The sequence below is a fragment of the Brachyistius frenatus genome, unplaced genomic scaffold (genome assembly GCF_029030835.1).
Source record: "Brachyistius frenatus isolate BFR_SWC_R1_liver_20210118 unplaced genomic scaffold, ASM2903083v1 Contig_14, whole genome shotgun sequence".
In the NCBI taxonomy this organism is placed as follows: domain Eukaryota; kingdom Metazoa; phylum Chordata; class Actinopteri; family Embiotocidae; genus Brachyistius; species Brachyistius frenatus.
Window position 1 is genome coordinate 2,174,788 of NW_027210613.1, and position 21,380 is coordinate 2,196,167.

At 41.4% G+C, this 21,380-nt stretch overlaps 3 protein-coding genes across 7 annotated transcripts; 1 reads left to right on the forward strand and 2 right to left on the reverse strand.

Annotated features, from left to right (window-relative positions):
* Positions 1-2,464: 2,464 nt before the first annotated feature.
* Positions 2,465-8,959, reverse strand: elovl4a (ELOVL fatty acid elongase 4a). Of its 2 annotated transcripts, none has more exons than XM_069693143.1 (7): positions 8,706-8,959; positions 7,605-7,687; positions 6,913-7,100; positions 6,586-6,666; positions 5,791-5,962; positions 4,778-4,905; positions 2,465-4,598 (listed from the first exon to the last, which is right to left on the reverse strand). In XM_069693143.1, exons 2-7 carry the CDS (start codon positions 7,669-7,671, stop codon positions 4,266-4,268), a joined length of 969 nt encoding a protein of 322 aa, XP_069549244.1. In that variant the 5' UTR covers positions 7,672-7,687; positions 8,706-8,959; the 3' UTR covers positions 2,465-4,265. The 2 variants fall into 2 exon arrangements, with proteins under 2 accessions (XP_069549244.1, XP_069549245.1); XM_069693144.1 differs by having other exon boundaries at positions 8,910-8,931.
* Positions 8,960-10,430: 1,471 nt separating this feature from the next.
* Positions 10,431-13,786, forward strand: prelid3a (PRELI domain containing 3A). Of its 3 annotated transcripts, XM_069693147.1 has the most exons (7): positions 10,431-10,796; positions 11,165-11,333; positions 11,509-11,598; positions 11,791-11,861; positions 12,024-12,126; positions 12,302-12,376; positions 12,516-12,601. In XM_069693147.1, exons 1-6 carry the CDS (start codon positions 10,765-10,767, stop codon positions 12,359-12,361), a joined length of 525 nt encoding a protein of 174 aa, XP_069549248.1. In that variant the 5' UTR covers positions 10,431-10,764; the 3' UTR covers positions 12,362-12,376; positions 12,516-12,601. The 3 variants fall into 3 exon arrangements, with proteins under 3 accessions (XP_069549248.1, XP_069549246.1, XP_069549247.1); XM_069693145.1 differs by lacking the exon at positions 12,302-12,376 and having other exon boundaries at positions 12,516-13,786; XM_069693146.1 differs by lacking the exon at positions 12,302-12,376 and having other exon boundaries at positions 10,431-10,622; positions 12,516-13,786.
* Positions 13,787-14,261: 475 nt separating this feature from the next.
* On the reverse strand, positions 14,262-20,956 carry fbxo32 (F-box protein 32). 2 transcript variants are annotated; one of them, XM_069693141.1, is made up of 9 exons: positions 20,733-20,956; positions 20,097-20,221; positions 19,717-19,766; positions 19,500-19,592; positions 16,974-17,067; positions 16,211-16,395; positions 15,937-16,119; positions 15,670-15,813; positions 14,262-15,536 (listed from the first exon to the last, which is right to left on the reverse strand). In XM_069693141.1, the coding sequence occupies exons 1-9, from the start codon at positions 20,843-20,845 to the stop codon at positions 15,447-15,449; spliced, it is 1,077 nt and encodes a 358-aa protein (XP_069549242.1). In that variant the 5' UTR covers positions 20,846-20,956; the 3' UTR covers positions 14,262-15,446. The 2 variants fall into 2 exon arrangements, with proteins under 2 accessions (XP_069549242.1, XP_069549243.1); XM_069693142.1 differs by lacking the exon at positions 19,500-19,592.
* Between the last annotated feature and the right edge of the window lie 424 nt (positions 20,957-21,380).

Consider the following 21,380-nt stretch of genomic DNA (forward strand, 5'->3'; position numbering starts at 1 on the left):
CCCACATTTGAAACATTATCATAATGACCATAATTAATTTTGACTGTGAATAAGAGAAATGGGATCCACACAAAATTTTCCATGCCATTAATTGGATTATATTTGGCCTTAAAATACAGTGTAAACAAAAACATTTTTTGCAACAAAAAAAAAGAGACAGTTTGTACATAAGAAAAGACATATAAATATACATTTTGCATTGCTTCATTAATTTCTTAATTATAATTCTTTTAAAATATAATGCTTTTTTAAACCCTTTTTTTCTGACAGGTAAGCAGCTGAGAGGTTTTGGAAGTTTGGGCCTCATACGTCATGGGTGCAATCCATTTCTCCAGCAAGGCATAAAAAGCATGCCTGTCTCCGGTCTCAGTTGGTGTGTTCCAGATATCAACTGAGCTTCTGACAGGGAGGGAAAGTGTTACTTTGCTATGAAATCCACAGGGGACCTCACTGAATGGAGTGGCAAGCCTGCACGGATACAGTCACACTGACACATACATTATACATGCTGATGCACTCATATGCTGTGAGTAGTGTATTGTGTGTTTTACACACTGATGTTCTGCACACAGTATCTAGCTGTGGCTTTGTATTTATTATTATGTTTCCATGTTCTGTGTGGAGACAGAGGAAGGAGTAGGGTCATTTTGTTTTCCTTCCAGACCAACATTTGAATGAAAGCATTAGATTGACATGAAATTGAAAAGTCACACATTAATAAGGTTATGCTAATGCCAGTTAAAACCATCACATGACACATTAACAGACATAGAGGGCCAAGATTGCTGAGCAGGCTAAATGTGCAATTGCATCCATTTAAAAAGATGTGTTTTGGCTTGCTATTTAGGAACCCATGCAAGGCATTTAAGAATCTGCTAAAAGAATCCTTAGTATAATAGATATTCAGATAATATCAGACAAAATAAACTGTATTAATCTGCAGGTATTTGAAAGATATTTCACAGCCTGTAATTCATTCAAGTAGCTATAAAGCATTTGTTCTTAGAAACCTCTTCTTCACACTCTTAATGCCACAGAGATGTGTTTGTCCAGCACAACACACTGTTAGGAAAAGGTTGAAAGACACTGTCAGGACATGGAGCCACCATCCAAGAACAAGCCTGTTGATGTGGTTATGGGTTTCTGTTACTGAGTTGTGAAATTATTGCTCTGGATTTGAGGAATAACACAAACATCATCCATTTAATACCCCTCTGCTGGTGGAGGCCTCCCACTCATAAACTCTGCATGGGTGCGGGGGGCGTGCACTCGCATAGAAACTTACACATAAACACAAAATATCCACTCACGAATCCACAAACTCACACATGCACACACAAGCACTAAAACCCTGTTTAATAGTTTATTGCACTGGTGCTCTTTCCCACATGGACGCCGGCTGATTCACCAAGAAGAAGCTGGAGGAGTGGTTGGGGTTGGGAGGGGTTTGGGAGGATGAGTGGGTAGGGGGGTGCATCAGACAGCTGCTGTATACAGTCACCATGGAAACCTTTGTCTAAAATTGTCAAAATGGGAGGAGAATTTAACATGAATTGAGCAGTCATAAAAAATTCTAATTTTTTAGGTTTTATAGGGTTTTTTTCCCCCTTTTTTTGTCAACCAATATGATTGTATCAGTTACAGTTATTTTAAATCAGATAAGCAATACATGATATAAAAAATAAAAAAAAGCCAGATGTGACCCCACCCAGTACTGATGAACTGTTTGATTATTATTGCTGTAGCATTTAACATGCAAGCAGTGTTTTAATGTTTATGATTACGGTGTAACTCGCTTGAACAACATAATACTGTGTGTGGTGGGGAGTTAAATTTATATCATCACATCATGCAATATGTTGATCATGCATTTGTATGTAAAAGAGTAAAAAGTACATTTCTATCTTGTGTTGGGAGTAGAAATATACAGTGGCAGACAGGAGATACTCTAGTACAATGCAAGTACTTAAGTTTCTTAGTTGAGTAAATATACTTAGTTACTTTCCAGCACTGGGTTTTAGCCCATTTTACAGATAATAGAGCTAAGAAACATTGTATTGCAAAATGGGGTTTTATAATGCACCCATACAAAGTGATAACTGGGAATTGAAGTTTAATATTCACCAATGTCTATTAAAAAGTTAAGAGTGATAATATTGTTCTCCTCTTATCATAAAACTTGATAGAGGTCTTTTATCTGGAGAAGTTACTTCCATAATTACAGAAGTTGGTCTGAAACGTGGGGAACATAGTGATAGTACTGTTTAATACCTGATGCTCATATACTCTGATGTGACCATGGTGCCCCCTACCGTTGGAAATCTTGAAATTCACTATTGCTGAGGAGCCAAGTCATTAGCAGTCTTGTAGTAGAGAGTGTTGTAAAAAAGTATGGATATCCTTGTTAAAAACACACAATGACATTTACAACATCACAAAGTAGACAGTTAATAGGAAGTCAGCATTTGTACAGGCATTCAGTTTAATTTGAGTTGAAGAGAGTTCAAAGTTATGATACTGAAAAAGAAAACAAAAGAAAAGAAAACACAGAAGCAATGTGGACATATAAATGTCCAAGCTAACAAGCTGGGAACATTTCCAAATGCGCAGTGTACAAAATATCACAATGTAATATGTACAACACAAAAAGAAGACAAATACACAAACAAGCAGTTTCAGCTAGATGGAAACCTGTATTTACATAACAATAAATAAAACCAATAAATAACATCAAAATGCATTGGAAGATGGATGATATGAAACAGGATTTGCTGATATAGAGCCGATCATTGATTTATACTCCATATACTACAGGCAGAGCGAAGGTATTCTTCATAGTGGTATAACATACACAGTCACTATAGGTTCACCAGCTCTTCTTGTATAGAAATCATAACCTTTGTCTTTTCTAATCCAAATCTGTCCCCTGATAAATTTACATTCAAGCTGGCTCAGGACATAAATTAGGCCTGAAAGCTTGGATGCAAAAAGCTATTTGATTGACTATGTAGATATTTCACTTAAAGAAAACAGTGCTAAAAGAAGGTTTACTTAACATGATAATATAAAGTGGCTGTAAGCTGTAATTTCCCATGAATATAAAAAGGGAGCCCAGAACAAAACCGCGTCTTTGTTCGGCACACAACGTTTTCACCAGCGTCTAAGACAAACGACAACGTCAGAGAGGATATAATATAAAAAGACAGGTAAACATCTGCAAAGACAAATTTCCACGAGCCTCGCTGTCAGAGGGAAACACTGAGCTAATGATCATTTCCATCATTTCTCTGGATTATACTGTCACATTTCATCACGTTACATACAAGTATAATATACAAAATGGGTTGTGGCTGTGTACAGAAATAAAAAAACAATCTAAATTTCACCCCTGTGAGCTAAAGTTGATGATTATTCCATCTTAAAACAGCGATGGAGCGACACCATCCACGTCTCAAAGGGCTGGAAATTTATTTCTCTATTTCTATGTACACTTTACCTCTGGATATGGATCTGTTTTCCTTCTTTAGATAATAACTGCACTAATGGATCACAGCTTTAAAGTGAGAGTCCACGTCTCAAAATAAACAGGAATAAAGCAGAGAATTTCATCTGCACAAATGGGTTGATAACTACAGAGGTGTTGGTATCAGTAGACAGGAATTGTAAACGTAAAGTCGCTCATGTAACAGCAACAAAATGACATGATAGAGTTCATTATCGCCAGTTTTATATCTGTACAGCTGAACAACAAAAACGAATATATAAATTGAGATGTTTGTGCGCGTGTTATAATGTGTATTCCTGTCTCAATACAGCAGTGTTTGCTGATATCAACGGTACATCATCTTTTTAAAGCAGCTCAGGTGTATTTGATGTAGCTTTCCCAGCATGCCAAATGAACCTTTTCAGGTCCAGTTTTTAGTGGCTGTAAGTCACTTTTTGAAGCAGATCTACTGTACTTGGCACCACAATAAAGAGAAGGAATACAAATCCCAAACTAGACATTATTGTATTTTGGGTTAGTTGTTATAATGGTCATCTTAGGTGGGACCTTTGACACCTTTTACTAACAGAACGATCCTCTCTCAACAAAAGCCTCTCATATTTTATCTACAACAACTCAGATCATGGCTTAAATAAACACATCACACCAGAACACATCCATCCCTCTAAAATATTCCTCAAATTAAGTCTTTCATGTTTTAGCACTATCAACCTAGAAGCCAAAGCAAGGCCCCACCTCACCTGAACCCCTCCGGCTTCCTTTAATCTCTTTTGGCTCGTCCTTTCCTCTTTCTCCTCCCGGAGTTCTCCTGGGGCTTCTCCTCTTTGCTCCCCACCAGCACTGCTCCGTTGGCGGCTTTGCTTAACCCGTTGAGGGTGCCGTTAGAGAGAGCCTTGCTGGCTTTGGAGGAGGAGGAGGAGGAGGCCTCGCGTCGCGCGGGCTGCTGCCGGCGGTAGGTCTGGTAGTAGAAGTTTCCGAACAGGATGATGAAGGTGATGGCGTAGCAGATGAGGGAGTAGTGCATCCAGTGGGGGAAGTCGCAGTTGACATAGAGCGACAAGGCCGTGTGGCCGATGGTGACGTGGAACTGAATCTGAGACACGGGAGAAACAAAGCCATGTTATTTCACGCATAATGGCTTCACAGCTTTTTAATGCCTTTCAGTGTGAGGTTCACGGTTTCAGTTTGATATTCAGAAAGATTAACCATCTGAACTGTTTTAAATGAACATAAATCATAAGAAATCAGCTACAGAGGGCAGTGATATATTACCATCTGGATGATGGTCAAGTACTTCTTCCACCACAGGTACTTTTGAATCTTAGGTCCACAGGAGGCCAGGCCATAATACAGATACATCAAGACATGGATCATTGCGTTCATGTGTGCACCGAAGAATGCTGCAAGTAGAAGAAAGCAGTGATATTTATTTCGTCATGCTATTTGTAGAGCAAGAATACTGTTTTGAAGCTTACACAAGTCACACGTTTCAGATCAGTACTTGATTTCTTCATCGTATTTAAAAAAACAAAAACAATAATAGAGTCTGTGAAGATTCTGAACTGACAAAGACTTTCAGATTAGAGATAAAATGTCTTAAGAAAGTCCCGTTTTCTTTGGACAACGTAAATAGAAAATAATGTTGGTTTCTTATTTGACATGCAAGCAGGTGTCACTCCAGGGAAGAAGGTGTCAGTCGGTCAGTGTCTCAAAAACTGTTGGATGGATTACAATGACATTTTGTAATGACACTCATGGTGCCCTGAGCATACTGTACATACATACTGTGTATATGCATTTGTGGTTTTCACTGTCATGTCTAAATTACTGTTTGATGGATTGTCATGATATCTGGTGCAGACAATCATCTCTGCCTCTGGCTGCCCCAACTTTTGATCTGGAATCCTCGTCAAGTCTCAATTTTGCTATGCTAATATGGAGAGCATGGTAGAGATTATACCTCAGTAAATTATTATTGTCATAATGAGCATGCTGCTCTGCTAGCGTTAGCATGCAGCTCAAAGCACTGCGGTGTAAGAGTAAAGCCTTACAGAGCTGCTTGCAGCCATGCAAGCAGCATTACTTACTTACTTACATTACATACTGCATTCAGTATGAAGAATTTCTAAGCTATATATAATATACATAGAAGGGTTAATAGTTAATTGGCTAGGAAATGGGGTAAAGAGCACAACAATTTTAAATTTAAGAGCGAATGGTTCAATATATCTCTTTAGGAAAAGGCATAAACCATGTTAACATCTGCTGTAGCACGAGCTACTCACACTGTCCTCCTGCCACCCATTTGATGCCAATCCACCAGAGCGTGAACATGGTGCAGTGGTGGTAGACGTGCAGGAAGGTAACCTGGTTGAACTTTTTCCTCAGGATGAAAAACACCGTGTCCAGATACTCAATTCCCTTCGAGATGAAATACCACCACAGAGCTCCTGCCACCTGTCTCCGACAGGACAGGGGAGATGTGGGAAGAGGTGCGCGTGAAGCAGCATAAACAGAAATGGAGAATGAGAAAAGAAAGCAGACATTGGATTCAGATTTCTCACCTTAAATATAATCAGCAGCTACAGTCATGTGTTTCCCTTCTACTTTAATCTTTGACATTTTAACCTCTAAAACTGACTTACTCGTCCTGGTTTCTGTGTCAATGGCTACGTCATGGAGCAACAGGAAGGAAGGTGAAATTGAACACCATTCGCATCCCCCCCTCCAGCTCACAGTTTTTCGGATAACAGGACGATCCAAATGAATTGAAGCTGATCATGTTTCTAAACACTAGAGACTGAAGCTTCCTGGCAGGCTGACATGGACTTTCTTTATCATTTGGTTACAGTGGAGCACTATGGCACAAAGATCTGAATCTATCTGTTAAAATAAGGTGTTTTGTTTCTTTGTGGAAACTAACTACTGCATCCACATGAACTGTATGAAAGTACGTTACATAATAGGGCAGGTGAGGTCAGTGTTTTGCAGTAAATGTTTTATGTAAGGGAGAATGTGCGTGCCTGCGTGCACGCGCGCCAGTGTAACGTCTGCATGCTGTCTCAGCTCCAAACACTCACCCTGACTTCATTGGGGTCATCTGAATAGTCCACAGGTTGACAGATGTAACTGTATCGGGCCGCTCGCGCTGCCATGAACAGCTAAAAAAACCAAAGAGTATCTTTATTGAATCACTGACATAAAAGGACAAATATTGACAGAGAGAGGAACATAGACGGAGTGCAGGAAAAAGGCGGAGTAATTAGGTTGGTTTAAACCCACAGGATGAAACCTCTGCTCATATTTGTGGCTGGGATGAGAAGACTTCCACAGATTTAACTCACTCACTTCAGGTTTTGGACTCTTGCAGGTAAACAGCTGAACATCTAAACAGTGGAGCGATCTACCTCTTTGAAGATGAAGAAGTTGAGGAAGACCATGCTGAAGTTGTAGACAATGAGGGTTTTGCGGAGCTGCAAGGGCTCTCTGTTCTTCATGTATTTGGGCCCCAGCCAGAGGAAGAGCAGGTAGGAGGTGCTGATGGCCAGCGTGGGCAGCGGGTTGTCCATCAGGGGCCATTTCTCCACTCGCTTGTCTGCGGGACAGATGTTCTCAGAGTGTTACATAACTATTCATCATGTTTGCATTACACTGACGCAGTGCGCGGTTCAGTGTCGGTTTATTTTAAGGGGAAGCACAGGTAAAACAGGTGCTGAGTGGGAGGGCAGGTAGTGGATATCGTCATGAGGTGAGCTGTCTGGAGGTCAGTGATGGATGTGATAGTAATTCAAACTTGTCTTTCGGATGATTGAAATGACAAAGATTTTCATTAATGTGACTCACAGCAACAGATGGATCTAAATTAAAGCTTTGATATTTTATTGGCTTGACTCCAGTACAAGAGGTACATTAATGCCTTTAAACAAACCAGGACACATTAAAGTAAATATACTGCGATACGTCCATTTTTCAGCATTGTTGTGCCACTTTAACTGCATGCATGGTAAATTGTGTATTTACTCACTTGTAAAATAAGTGCTCTGTTTTCAATTTCCTTGAAATAGATCTTACTCTTACACCAAGTATTCAAGAGTATTACCTGCAATAGTTAGGGTCCATTTGTAGAACTCTATGGTGTCGTTAATTAAATGTGTGACAATCTCCATGGTTGTGGCCGATGACCTGAAATTAAACAGACAGGTGTGAATGTGGAGGTCTTTTATAGTCTCAGTGTTTAGCAGCATTTAGTAAAGAGAGCGAAATAAATCTACTGAGTCAGAGTGATGTTATCTTCACCTTGTCTGTGTTTATTTCTTTAAACCTCCGAATAGTATGATTCCATTTTTAAAGATTATTCTACAATAATCAGTGTATAAAAAGTATGAAGCCATTAATAGATTGAGGCCAACAAGAGGCCAGCTATGAGCCTATAGGAGTCTGTGGCCCCATGAGGCCTTGATAGATGGGCTATAGGCTCCATTGCGCACAAAGGCAGGGAGCACCGGTCGGCAGAGCGCATGTGTCAGCAGATTTTTTTTTTTTTTTTTTTTTTTGGCTTGAAGCACGACCAACAGCCAACCTGGTGGCCCTTCTACCCAGAGCAGGGATTGCCTCGTGCCCCACTTTCACCCTGAAATGGGTCATCTATAGAGAGCCAGACTGACGCATAGACTGATAAGTAGCGGAGCGCACGTTCAGTCGCACGGTGTGATTTAATGAGCCTAAAAAGATACCCCCCCCTTCCCCTCCCTCCTCCTCCTCCTCCTCTCCCACTCCAGCCCGGAGCGGATCAAGCGCTGATGCTGCAGCATCTGTCGTACGGTCCTACACGCGCGCTCCGCATAAACTGTTCAGAGAATAAAGCATTAATCACTGTTTGAAATATCATTTAATGGCACAGTTCATACCTCTAAAATGCTGAGGATAAAATATGTGCTTTGAATAGCCTAATTGGGATGGCGAATTCGGGTTCTGCAGCATGCAGCCTATAGGCCCATAGGCTGCACGAGCGGTCACGTTATCAATCAGATTTTTCATAAATCCTCAGCTGTTTCCGATTTACAGCCATTATAAAAAATAGAAAAAACACTTTAGATATAACACAGATAACCGGTGCTCTCAAACTCAACACTGCATGCGTGATACAGCAGTCTGTACACTCGTCTCGCCTTCTACTCCGTGAGGATGCTTATTACCTTACCGTGTCGGTGCTTTAAAAAAAAAAAAAAAAAAATCCGTAAATTATGACATTCAATGCAAGGTCATGCAATGTGCGATATTCCGACTTCTAATCGACTGATCTGGTTTTATATGAACCGATCGATGTTCGGTATCCAGAGGGAAACAAGCGGGCCGCTGGATGAACGGTGATGGCACGAATTTCTCGTTAGGGGACCACACTAGCCTCCACTGCGAGTCTGCTTCAATGAATTGCTCCTCGGATCCCGACAACACAGGCGTCAAGGCAAACGCAATATATCTTACACTTCCGGCCAGACTTTCAAATTAAGACGCATCAGTTACTTGTTTCACGGGAGAATTTGAAAAAAAAAAACGTAAAAACTACAGAATGTTTACTTTTACAACCTTATAGGTAGTTTATAGTGGATGAATTAACGAAAATCAACTATGGAAATGATATTAGACATATTGAATAATTAAATGAGATAACTGAAATAATAACCAGTAGTCAATCATTTCATTATAATCCCTATGCAAAAGGCTCCCTCTTACACCTTTTCAGGCCAGATCAGGCCAAGGATCACCCCCAAGTGTAATTAAACATGTATATAAAAAAATATATATAAAAAACTTGTATTAAAAAATAATAACTTGTGTGTGATGCATTTTTTTTCCCTTTAAAAAAAAGTATTTAAAAAGACAACTGGTTAGAAATGTATATCTTTGCCTCCTCACTTATAAATAAATATGAATATGTAAATATTTTTGAACACTTGATTGTGTGTATGAAATACAGGCTTCAAGTTTCCACATCACACTTGTGTAAGTTGCTTATTGGACCAAGAGAGCCCTCCAATTTGAAACTAGTTGTGCTGTCTCATATCTTGCTCATAGAGACGCACTTTCGACTCAGAAATCAGGTGAGCCCCGAGAAAATGAATACTTAAATGAAGAAAATGAATACTTAAATGAAGAATCTCCCTCTTTTTGTCAAAACTCAGACTTCATATAAACTACGTCAATCTGTACAGTGAGAGCCAAACATCCATTAAAAAAAAAAAAAAAAAAAAAGCATTTAGAAAAAAACATGTTTTTGAGTGACTGTATACAAGAGTAACAGTAAAAAAAAAAGATTTTGCTGCAGCACTTGGCCTTATATTCTTTTGACTGTATTTTTATTTGTATTCGCACGCTTCAGTCTTTTATTTGAAAGCCTGACCACTTCACGTCCGCTCCGGTTCACGGTGAGTCTGCTCAGCTTGACGCAGCTCGGCTCCTTTTACTGCCACTTGTCGGGGAAATGATGGGAAGATGCTATGCGCATGCGCACAAACGGAGGCGGATGCAGCAGCAGCAGCAGCTCCAGCAGCTCCGTCAAGTTAGCGAGACACAACCGAGTGAGACAGGAAGCGCAAAAGCTGCCCTGTGGACAGCTGCCAGTGCGCTTAGCACAGTAAAACCGAGTCGGTATCGCTGTACTATAGATAGAGGACATAGTCTATTGCTTCATAGTGCTTTAAAGTTCTCATTATAACCATGATTATGGTTAATGATCATAATTAAGGAAATTGATTAAATGCCCAAATGTAGGTTGTTGTTTACTGGAAGAATGTGTAGTATTAAGATAAGTTTGACCTCCAGCTGTTCAAACAGACATTTTGTAAGACTGAGGATGATCTCAACCATGGCAGGGTTTTATTTTGAAAATCCTGACCAGCATCCTGTATCTCACTCTGTGCTGCTTGACACCTGGTGGCTCCGTTCATACACCGGCTTGTCTCTTGTCCTCGCTGTCGGTCCTAATCTGCCCATGACATATACCCTCTGTTGTTACTGGGATTCAGAGATCACCAGAGCGGTTTGCGCAGTCTTGTCACGAGGCTGAAATGCGAAGGAAAGCGGAGATGTGTCCCCTGGAGTCACCTCGCTGATGGTGGTGAGCGTCCATCAAAGGCCCCCTTCTCTGCTCACCGGACTCGAGCTAGTTCCTCATGTGATGATGGTCCGGTGAGATGTAGTTTTGGATCGCGCGAGGTTGTTATTTCAGCGATAAGGTCAAGACTGTCATTGGGGGGAAAATGAAGATTTGGAGCACGGAGCATGTTTTCAGGTTGGTCCGTCCGAGGTTTATTTGTTCAGAATAAAGTAGATTGAACTGGCCTGTGATTGCAGGGACAGATTAATGATGATGATGATGATGATACCTTCAGCTTGATTAAATAAGTTTAAACCGGCGCATTAAACTCTGAAGCTCCTGACTCCACGTTTCTGGTTATTAAATTCCACCTGCTCTCTATTAAAAGCCTGTTGTGAGTCCAGATGAGCATTAACAACACTGCAGATGTTTCCTATTGTTTCAGATCAAAGATGACTATTAGTAACACAGCTGTCCAGAAGCACAGAGTGGAAGGTTTTGATGGCTGTAAAGTTGTTGTAATCATGTTAAATACATGTTATTTTCTTCTGCTTTGTGTCCAGTTACCCCTGGGAGACGGTGATCAAGGCTGCCATGAGGAAGTACCCCAATCCCATGAACCCCAACGTGGTCGGAGTGGACGTGCTGGACCGCAGTCTGGACCCAGAGGGACGCCTTCACAGCCACAGACTCCTCAGCACAGAGTGGGGTCTACCCGGTATCGTACGAGCGGTCAGTCATCAACAGACACGGAGACGTACAGACACTCAGAAACATGTACACATGGAGAGGACTGAGGATTTTAAGTGGCCCCCGAGGTCCTGCAGAGGTTTCAGCAGCGTGAGTCCAAGCAATTGATGTTCAAGTATGGTTCACCTTCCATACTGTGTATATTTTCTGTGTGTAGATCCTGGGAACCAACCATACGCAGACCTACGTGAAGGAGCACTCTATAGTCGACCCGGACGAGAAGAAGATGGAGCTGTGTTCAACAAACGTAAGATTACACTGAGCCTTTCACGTTCATCAGCACGAGTTATTGCAGCATGAAAATCCACATCTGCTCCGGGACAAACTGCGACAACGAACGCATCACAGTGCTTCAAAAATGTACCGTTTTGTGTTATTAAATCTGAATCAGGGACTTCATGTACTTGATAAGGAAATCCAAATGTATTTCATCCTGCAGATTACTCTCACCAACCTCATATCAGTGGATGAGAGGCTTCTGTACAGACCTCACCCCGACAACCCTGAAGTGTAAGTACATTTTATTCCACTTCGCACTTCATTTGGGAGTATATTCATAGTCTGTTTCACATCGTGCACAGAGAGATAGGGACCAGAATGTGTTCTTGCAGGTATGTTAGAGTAATCACACCACCTCTCCCTCCTCTTCCTCCTCCTCCTCCTCCTCCTCAGTACTGTCCTGACCCAGGAAGCCATCATTACAGTGAAGGGAGTCAGTCTAAGCAGTTACCTGGAGGGGATGATGGCCATGAGGATGTCAGCTAACGCCAGGAAGGTAACGCAAAATAAAGACGTGTAGGTCTGATGACGAGCTCGGATTCAAACGATGAAAACATTGCTGATGATTTCTTTGCATGTCTGTGCTAAAAGTTCATATTTCCAGTGATGTTCACCTGTCGGTCTCTGGGTGTCCTCTCTTTAATCTTCTCTTTCTCTGTGTGAATCTGTAGGGTTGGGATGCTATTGAGTGGATTATTCAGAACTCTGAAAGAGAGAACGTACCACTGTGACATTTACTAACGCTGGTAACTCTTCTCTTTGCTTTCCTGTACAACTTCATCCTTCAGTCGTACCAACTGACCATAAGAATGCCACTTTCTCCCTGTGTTTCATCAGTGTGCACGGCTCACACAATGCTCAGTGCTTATGTGTTTGCATACACAGGACTTCCAGGTCTACAGCGGGGACTGCTTTCCTTGGCTGAGGATCCTCAGCATCTCCGCATCCTCTGCAGACGCACCGTCTGGGAGATTTTTGTGGATTTTCACCCCACTCTCACCTCCGGAGTGAGAAGAACAGACAGACACTGAAATTCTGCCAAAGCTGAATGGTTGTCAAAGTGGGTTTTAAAGGGTGTGAGGCCAAGTCTGGTAGACGTGACTCAGCTCATTCGGTTCTCATTAACCCATATTAACTCCTTAAATACGGTGCGAGTCTGTGCAAAACAGAGAGTTGCACCAGACCTCACCGCTTTGAATGTTACGTTACTACCCCACATTTACTTTGATGTCATTCAAAGCTTCCGTTTAGAAAAATACTTGATGCAGATACAAGAGTAAGGATGCACGGACTTTTTTGAAACTACAATGTTATTAATATGCAACAAACCGCATAACTTTATTTTTTTTTTAACTAATTTAATTCTTCTGTAATGTCAAACACTGCAGACTCTTATAGTAGGAGGGAGTAAAATCTGAAACATGTTACTGGTGCTTATTATGTGTTACAACAGGCACACACTGTAGATGATATGTTTGCATGGTAGCAGTAAAAAAAAAAAAAAAGGGAGGAGGAGGACTAGTAAAGAAAAAATAATATGTAGATATAAATTAAAAGATATTATATTGCATCTCAAAAAAGATGTATATAACATTAACATTGCCTTCTTTTTCCATTCACAAGGCATCAATACTCCAGCACCTTTTTAATGCAACACTGATGGGCAGTTTTTCCTTAAACCAGCAGGTTTGTGAATGGGTGAATGAGGAAGATGAGGATGACTGATAGGAAAAACAAACACTGGCTTTCAAGATAGGAAAAATTACTCTTTTATAGTCTGTGGCCTTGAAATGATGCTTGTGTATTGCTGCTTTGACCGCAGCCTTTTGCCAGTCACACACATCATGCTCCCAGATGTTGAGCTGCTCCATTGAAGAGCAGGTCTGTACTGTACGTGCAATGCTGCGATGGGAGACACACACTGCGACTTACTGTATGTGCTATATCATATTTCTGAGGAAAATTACATAACATTTGTATAAATATTTATTTAAAAACATTGTCTTAAAAGAAGTACATTATTACATTGCTCATGTTGTGTGTTGTGTAAAAAGATTTTTAATTTGCTTTTTTAAAATGTTGTTTTAACAAATTTGTTTCACTGCAACAATTAAAAAAAAAAAAAAATTACATTCAGAAAGTGAAGTGAACCCAGTGTTTGTTGTCAGAGCTCATTGTCTCAGTCAGAGTTTTTATACACTATCCTGCCAACTTCGCCCCTAGTTCATTTGTTTTAAAGATACTTAAATGATTTATTTGTACTTTTAGTTTACTGCTTGAAGTTTATGTCAGTGAGAAACAGTCGAGTGGAAACTGCAGCGAAAACTCTGGGGCAAAGCAAAGTTGTCAACGGTGCAGGTGCACTCAGTGCCAAGCACCTGCAGTACCCACCAAGATTGTTCTTTTTAAACTGCTACATTGCAGTTGGTCATTTGTCCAATAGAGGGCACACTTCTGCAACACAAACCTCTGATGCAGCTTACTGTTCACCTCCGGCAAAAAGCCCACGTGCACTTCAACTCTGAAGGAAATGTGCAACATAATGTTTGTCAGTTTGTGCTTGAAATGGGGTTAACACAGTCATATGTGCAAAATCATGGCATAGTGAGAACATATAAGTGACAGCGGAGGTATAGTTATCTTCCTTTATTCATTCAACAGAACCTTAACAGAAGCCATTGCATAGCATGTACATCGTCCCTCACTTTCTGAGCAGTGGTAGGGCAAGCCTGGGTCAGAGTGCACCTCTACACTGGTATTTAGTGTGCGAGCTGAACCACCTGCCCGAGTCTCAATAATAAATAAGTAAACACAATCAGCTGGGTGTTTAAAAAAAAAAAAAAAAAAAAATCATGCAGGAGGCTCTAGAAAAATAAGATGTTTTGAACAGTCAACTTTGGTATCAGAGCCTCAGATCTGAACTCTTCTATTATCTTTATGACAAAAAAAAAAAAAAACATTAGGATCTGAAAGCATTGCAAACAATGCATAAGTTGTACCTGTCCCGTTTCAAGTTTCATGATAAGGCACACGTCATTGTTTTACTGACTTTGATTACAATCTTTGGTAATACTGCACTCAGGTGCTGCGATAAGAGCCACAGCAGGAAAAACAAACACACAATAAAAAAAAATATCAAGTTCATATAAAAGTGAAAAAGAACAAAAGGAAAATACAAAAGATACTGTGGTGTGTCAACATGTCACAAACATCACTCAGTCCAACGATTAACTAACAACTCTTGCTCACATTAATTTCCTCGGAAGTGCTTTTTTCCCTCCTAGTACCAAATACTGTAGAACATTGTTGCAGACGCCATCTGAACTTTGAACACATTGCATCTCCCCATGCGAGCAAAATTAATTATCCCACTTCTTGTGTTAAAAAGCAAAATTTAAATCAAACCAAATTCCTCCAAGTGAGTGCACAAATTGAAGGTCAAGAGGTGTGTTTACTTTGGAGGTGCATTTTCAAAACACACATTAAACTAAGACTAAACTCCGAACAGCTGAGCATTCCCCTTTTTCCTCCGCTCCCCTCCTCCATCTACGGGATGACTGCTTCTACGTCACTTTGGCTCTCCGTCACATTCGTGCGCTCTCGACAGCGAAACCTCCTCGGAGCCTCAGCGTTCGCTCAAAAGAAAACTCGATTGCATAATTGTCCCGCTGCCTGAGCCCCCCTCCAGCTTCTTGCGTTATTATCTTCCATTCATTATACATCCAGGAATTGATTGTGATATTAAACAAAAACTCTTTCATACATTTCTATGTACAGTAACAGTATGTACAGTCTTGTATGTGGGGGAGGCAGGGATCAGAAGTTAAAAAGGTTGATAAAGTCCTGAGGGGAGAGGGCCATGGTGCAGCCGTCTGGGTTGTTGGCTGTGCAGGGATGATTCGTGTCCTGAAAGGAAGACACACAATAATCCGTTTTAAAATGTTACCGTCTCAACATTTAAGCGCTGCTTTACCAGCACCCACATTTTAGTTTCACATCCTCTTTGATGAAGTGAAAAAATATATATATAGCACCGTACCTTCCAGAAAAGGATGTGGCAGTGTGAGCAGAAGTGCAGCGTGTCACTGTACTCCTCTCGGCGAGGATAGCAGCGGCTCAGCTTAAAGTACATTTTTTTCCACTCCAGCTGACCTTTATCTGACACCATCAGGCGCTTACGGATCTGAAGAAGAGGAAAAAACAGACTTTAAAAGATATGACCCAAGGAGAGGGAAACATCCACTTTAATGATAGCTTTCTGTTGCGTTATTATCTTCCATTCACTGATGCAGAAATGTCTACATGCCTGTCTGTCTGTGAAGTGGTACTGGCAGAGTTTCTTCCACAGCAGCCGGTCTTCGGCGAGGGCCCCCAGCTCGGGACACACTTGGCCCAGGCTGACCAGGTCCCTGCCGTCGGACACACACTGCATGATGTTTAGCTGCAGGCTGGTGGGCAGGTCGATCAGCGTCATGCCTGTAGATGTGGGCTGAAGGGGGAAAAAAAATAGTCAGGACTATAACAGAAATGTGAACTTCTGAGCCCCTCTTGAATTGTGTGTTGCAGGAGCAGATGTTTACCCTGTTGATCTGGATGTTATCCAGCTGCTGCTGCCACTGCAGGATGTTCTCCATGCGGTGCACCCATATGTTGATGTTCCCCACCAGGACCGACTTGCCCATGTCCTGAACGAGACCACACAGCGAGACGTACAGAGTCTGCAGCAGCTCTTTGATGGGACGCACGTTCTGCTGGTCGTCCAGAACTGTGGAAAGTCAAGCCAGTAACCTCCATTAATCAATACAGAGATAATCCAAAGACAAGTTTTAAATCCGGAGAGATGAGCAGCTACCAGGCAAACGGCCAAGAAGCCAGTAAAAGATTTATTATGAATCATCAAAAAGCACACTATCACATTAAATGTTGTGGAGTGGCTGTTCTTTCCTCCCGGTTACGTTCATACTATTTGGCAAAAAGGCTTCGTAACGCCACCTAAACAACCTGAATCTGTTTATCAGCAGGAACATTTAGTTTACACTGTGGCTAGCAGAGAGGTCTGGTGACTGTCAGTGGTTTTCACTGAGCCTTTAAAGCACTGAAGGCCTTCTTCAGATGTCATCGAGGCTCATTTCCTCACCCACTGGTGCAAACAACAGAGCAGGGAGGCTTCACCTTTGCTACGCTCACATTATTTGTGTTTATACCTTTCAGAAAGATTAGAAGTCTCAACTACACTGTGTACTTAGAAAACCAAAAACCTTAAAACACAAAGGACAGAAACCGAGAGGCAGAGCAGCTGAGTGAGTGTAAAGAAAAGAACAAGACAAGAGCGACAGGGCTCACCTTTCTGTACCACTCGCTCCAGAATATTCATGTAGTTTTTCTGCGCCACGCCGCTGAGCGAGGGGAGCTGGGACTTGGCGATAAGCTCCAGGAGCTGCAGCAGAGAAAGAAAGAAAGAAACAACATAAATTTCATCCTGTCAGCTGCAGAGACTCTCTGTTCCACTGCCTCATTACTTAATGCTTGTTATCCTGCATTCTTACAAAAAAGGCACTACTGACATTAAATGCTGTCTAGAACAAATTTGGAGACGCCCCACCTGGTCATTTACTCTCGGCTCAAGCCGGATCCAGCGAGTGTGTAACAGCATTCTTGGCTCTGATTGCTCCTGATCGGAGTCTCTTTTGGGGGAAGAAGCTACTGGAAAGGTGCTGGACGACGGCCCGGCTTGTCAACAGCCTCAACAAACAAGCTTTTAATCATGTGACTTCTGATGTTCCCGTCATGTAAATTAGCTGAATCATTTGACGGAGAGTGTGTGTGTGTGTGTTGTTGTTGTCATTGTTGGCTGGCGGACAAACAGTGGGCTCCAGGGTGGCATGTGTGGCACGTAAATGATGCTGTAACATCATGAAGAAACTCAAGTTGCCCCTTGCTCAATTCTGACCCCGACATGGACTCATGTGACCCTTGTCATCATATCATCACATTGTGGGGCGGATGCACTCATTACAAGCAGCTTAAAAATTTGAAGTAAACTTTCCTTATTCTATATTATTAACATAATAAAACTGTTTCATGTTTTAGGCTTAAATTTACTGTGAAAGGCCGCCAATGTAGGTATGAATCCATACAAATCCACCATAAAAAGGTGACGAGTTTGGGGTCTTAATAATACCCAGTCTTGAACTCCTTCATCCTCAACCTCTCTGTCAGCTTTGCCAATTTTAATCTTCTTCACTCCCTCCTGGCTGCTTTTTTTTCCATTCTCTCCAGCTCCATTCCTAAAACCTAATCCCAAGCCCTTCTTCTTTTAGTAGCTCATCAAGTGTGCCCCTCTTTGTAGAGCAACCGGGCAGAACAATGCGCGTTTCCGTATCTACTTTTAGCCCCCACTATTCACTAAACCTGCACTTCATAGCTTGGCGGGAGGCTCATACTTTTCCACAAATGCACCAACAGAATTAAAAGCACTACTTCTTCTTGTTATTATATGATAACCCTGCTTTAAAAAAAAAAAAATCAAAAGCTCATTTTAAGGTTACTCGTGGCTTCTCCTTGAAATAACCTCCATTCGTCTGCTCTGAGACAAGAGAGGAGCACTTGTTGTCTCTCTGTGGGAGAATCCGATCTGTGTAACTGTAACTGAGACAGAGTTAAATGAACCCGCAAATGCCATCAGACACAACCGGTGAAGAGCAGTGACCTAGGACACTGTGTGCAGACCAGACGCTAGTATTACAAAGCCATTTTGTTTTTTGGGCTTACCACACTACACTGCACTCGTTAGCTGGAGCCTGCAATAAAAGGCCAATCCCAAAGTCCAACGGAGATGGGAACAAATATCTGTAACTAGATCTCTGTAAAAAGTCAGATAACTCAGATCTCCTGTGTTACCAGATGCTTCTATATTCTGATAGTCTATAGTGCGTTTATTAGTTGGTGACAGCATATATAAAACAAATCTCACTGTCCTGCCAAAATGGAAAATTGGTTTGCATCCTCCTAACGAAGCTGAAAACTCATTAGGATGCTACTTTAGCAAAGAAACATACATTCAACAATTTTTTTTTTTGCCACTGGAAGAATAAAGAGAGACAGAAACGAGAGAGAGGAGGAGACGGCACAAAAGGAGGAGGTTTAATCTGGCAGAGGCAAGTGTGTATGCGTGTTTGGGGGTCTGAATCACCTGACAACCACCGGGTCTGGTTTCATAAACCCCTGTCGCACCTCACCGAACAGCTGTCACCCCCTCCTACCCCCTCCTCAAAAACTCCCCTGCCCGACCAGCACAGGAGAACACAACATCCTGCAGCTGCTCACATGGGAGCACATGTGGGAGAGCTGGTGTTCACTCCACTGCAGTGACACTTTCATGTGGAGGGGGAGCACTCGAAATTCAGCTCGATGATTTTCAATTGACATCACATAACGCAATTACAATACTGATAATGATGCAATCGATGAGGGTAGTAAATCGCCCGGTCATTTGGTATCCCTAATGCATGTTCTATGAGCATTGAGGGAATTTCATGGTCACTACATAATGCACTGGTTTTATACTTCAAAGTCAGACATTATAATTGCAATAGATATCAAATAATAAAGGAATAAATTGAATTTAGGGATACTAAGAGTGGTTTAGCAATCATAATACCACAAACACACACCCTCCCTGGGTCAGTGTCATCGCCACTGATAGACCCCTGCCTGCAGAACATTGATAAGAGCAAAGTGGAGGCCTTACACACCCTCCTAACTTTAACCCCTTATCTTCCACTAAAAGACCATTATTAAAAAAACAAAGAGGAAGACAAACAAAAAGGGACAGTAGAAACTAGGAGGAAAGAAAGAGATGAAACTCACTCTGACAACGTAATTAAATCTCCTTGTGTCCTTGATGGCGCTGCAGAAATCTAAGCGGTTGAAGGCCTCTCCCAGTGTACAATATCCGTGTCGCTGGGGGAATTTAATTATCAGGGTATTAGATTGCAATCCTCGGCAGGAGTATAGGGTTTTCTCTGCATGTTTACATTAGCAATGATGATATGAAAAGTTGATGTTAAATGAGTTGCTTCGTTACCTCCTTGGTGCTTCCTTTATGAACATAAATCCACTTTTCCCTGTGGAAATCTGCAAGAAAGCACAGTGTTCATGTTAGTGACCTAACCTCATTAAGCAGCTTAGAATCACAGAGCACACAATCACAAATAAGATACACTTTCACAGTCGGTATTGTTATTGAAATGGAGTTTATGAAAAGGTGGGGAATATCACTGGGAGGTTTTTTTTCTCTTGAATGTTACATAACATCCTTGCAAGTTCCTCCTGCTCTTGATGTCGTACTTAACTTTGGTATATTATTACTCGATTTCTAAACCCACACAGAAAATAGCTAAATGTTACCCTTTGCATGTCTGTGTAATAAGTCAAGAGTGTGTGCCTCTTTTCCTTGTGACTCACAGGGAGCCTTGGTGTTGTTATTCATGAGGTCTTTTTTCCTCTTCTTGGCAGCCATGTCATAGCTGAGAGAGAGCAGCAGGTTCTCCTTGTTGAAACACTCCTCTTCCTCCTCCAATTTGCAGAAGCTGGAGAAAGAAAAGAAAAAAAAAGGACACATTTATTTACAGGAGTTTCGCCACTTGTTTATGCTTATATGCAAAGTTGTTGATGCTTTTTCAGCTGAGTGGACTGTTTGGAATGAAGTATATTTCTGACTGCCTTTCTCTACCCTCATGTTTTAATGCAAGCATTTCCTGTTAAGAGTGAGTGTAATCAGAGTCGACAGACAGTTTGTTAATCCCCTCACTTGTTTTGAGGTTATTAATAGCTCAGTGATTAGCCTGGAAAAGAAACATGGCAGCTAGAAAAAAAAAACAAAGACACGCAGGTTCACGAGAAGGAAACAACACAAAGGTGTGGGCCAGCTCGTCGTCACCCTTGCCTTTGTTCATTATGCTGTTTGTGCTTTCTTCAAAACCAAATTTCCCCATCTGTCCTTCTATTTTCCTCTCATTTTAAAAGCAACAATTAGGGGTTGCGCATTTGCCAAAGTGTTGTGAGACGGCTAAAGCTCTCGGGAGTCGTTTGAGGACCAACCTCTCCACGGAGATATTGTTGTTTTTCTCGTCTGCTGTTGTCCTTTTCCATCCTTCTTCGGTTTTAACCCAACTCTGACCCGGTGACCTCCAGTCCTGTCCGAGAAAAGGCATCCTCACTCGATGACTTTTATAAAACTTTAAAAAAAAATAATAATAATGTCAGGAAATAGTCCCTGCTTGAGTTAAGTATGTGTCCCTTCTTCTGTTTCCTCAATGTGTTTCTGGTCTACTGTTGTCATTGCGCAGCTCTTATACCCTCCAAGTCAGAACCCGGAAACACTTTAGCCCCGCCCCCTCTGGAAACTTTCCTGCAACACGTGGCTTTGTTTATCAACTTGAGCGTTGCAAAATCTCTTGGAAGACCAGCAGAGGAACCACAACTATACATGACATGGAAAGATAGACAGAGGACACAAAGGAAACTCATATTGAACATATTGAACTATTTTAACAGGATATACAGGCATTTCTAAAAACTTGAAACGGCTTAGAAGACGATTACATAACTGTCACCAGGAGTGGAAAGTACATTTACTCGAGTACTTTGGCATCTCTCACTCCTTTTGTGTATCTTTCTGGTTGTTTCATCGACTTCCCACAAACAAATGGTCGAAAACATTCGACAAACTTTGAAAAATTTGGTGCA

Coding starts and splice junctions, on each gene's coding strand:
- elovl4a (XM_069693143.1), bottom strand. CDS start 7,671: ATGGAGATTGTCACACATTTAATTAACGACACCATAGAGTTCTACAAA. Junction 6,667..6,912: donor ACTTCTTCATCTTCAAAGAG/GTAGATCGCTCC, acceptor TGGTTTTTTTAG/CTGTTCATGGCAGCGCGAGC. Junction 4,599..4,777: donor ACTTGACCATCATCCAGATG/GTAATATATCAC, acceptor CCCGTGTCTCAG/ATTCAGTTCCACGTCACCAT.
- prelid3a (XM_069693145.1), top strand. CDS start 10,765: ATGAAGATTTGGAGCACGGAGCATGTTTTCAG. Junction 10,797..11,164: donor AGCACGGAGCATGTTTTCAG/GTTGGTCCGTCC, acceptor CTTTGTGTCCAG/TTACCCCTGGGAGACGGTGA. Junction 11,334..11,508: donor TACCCGGTATCGTACGAGCG/GTCAGTCATCAA, acceptor TTCTGTGTGTAG/ATCCTGGGAACCAACCATAC.
- fbxo32 (XM_069693141.1), bottom strand. CDS start 20,845: ATGCCTTTTCTCGGACAGGACTGGAGGTCACCGGGTCAGAGTTGGGTT. Junction 20,222..20,732: donor AACAATATCTCCGTGGAGAG/GTTGGTCCTCAA, acceptor TTCTTTCTCCAG/CTTCTGCAAATTGGAGGAGG. Junction 19,767..20,096: donor TAACAACACCAAGGCTCCCT/GTGAGTCACAAG, acceptor GCTTTCTTGCAG/ATTTCCACAGGGAAAAGTGG.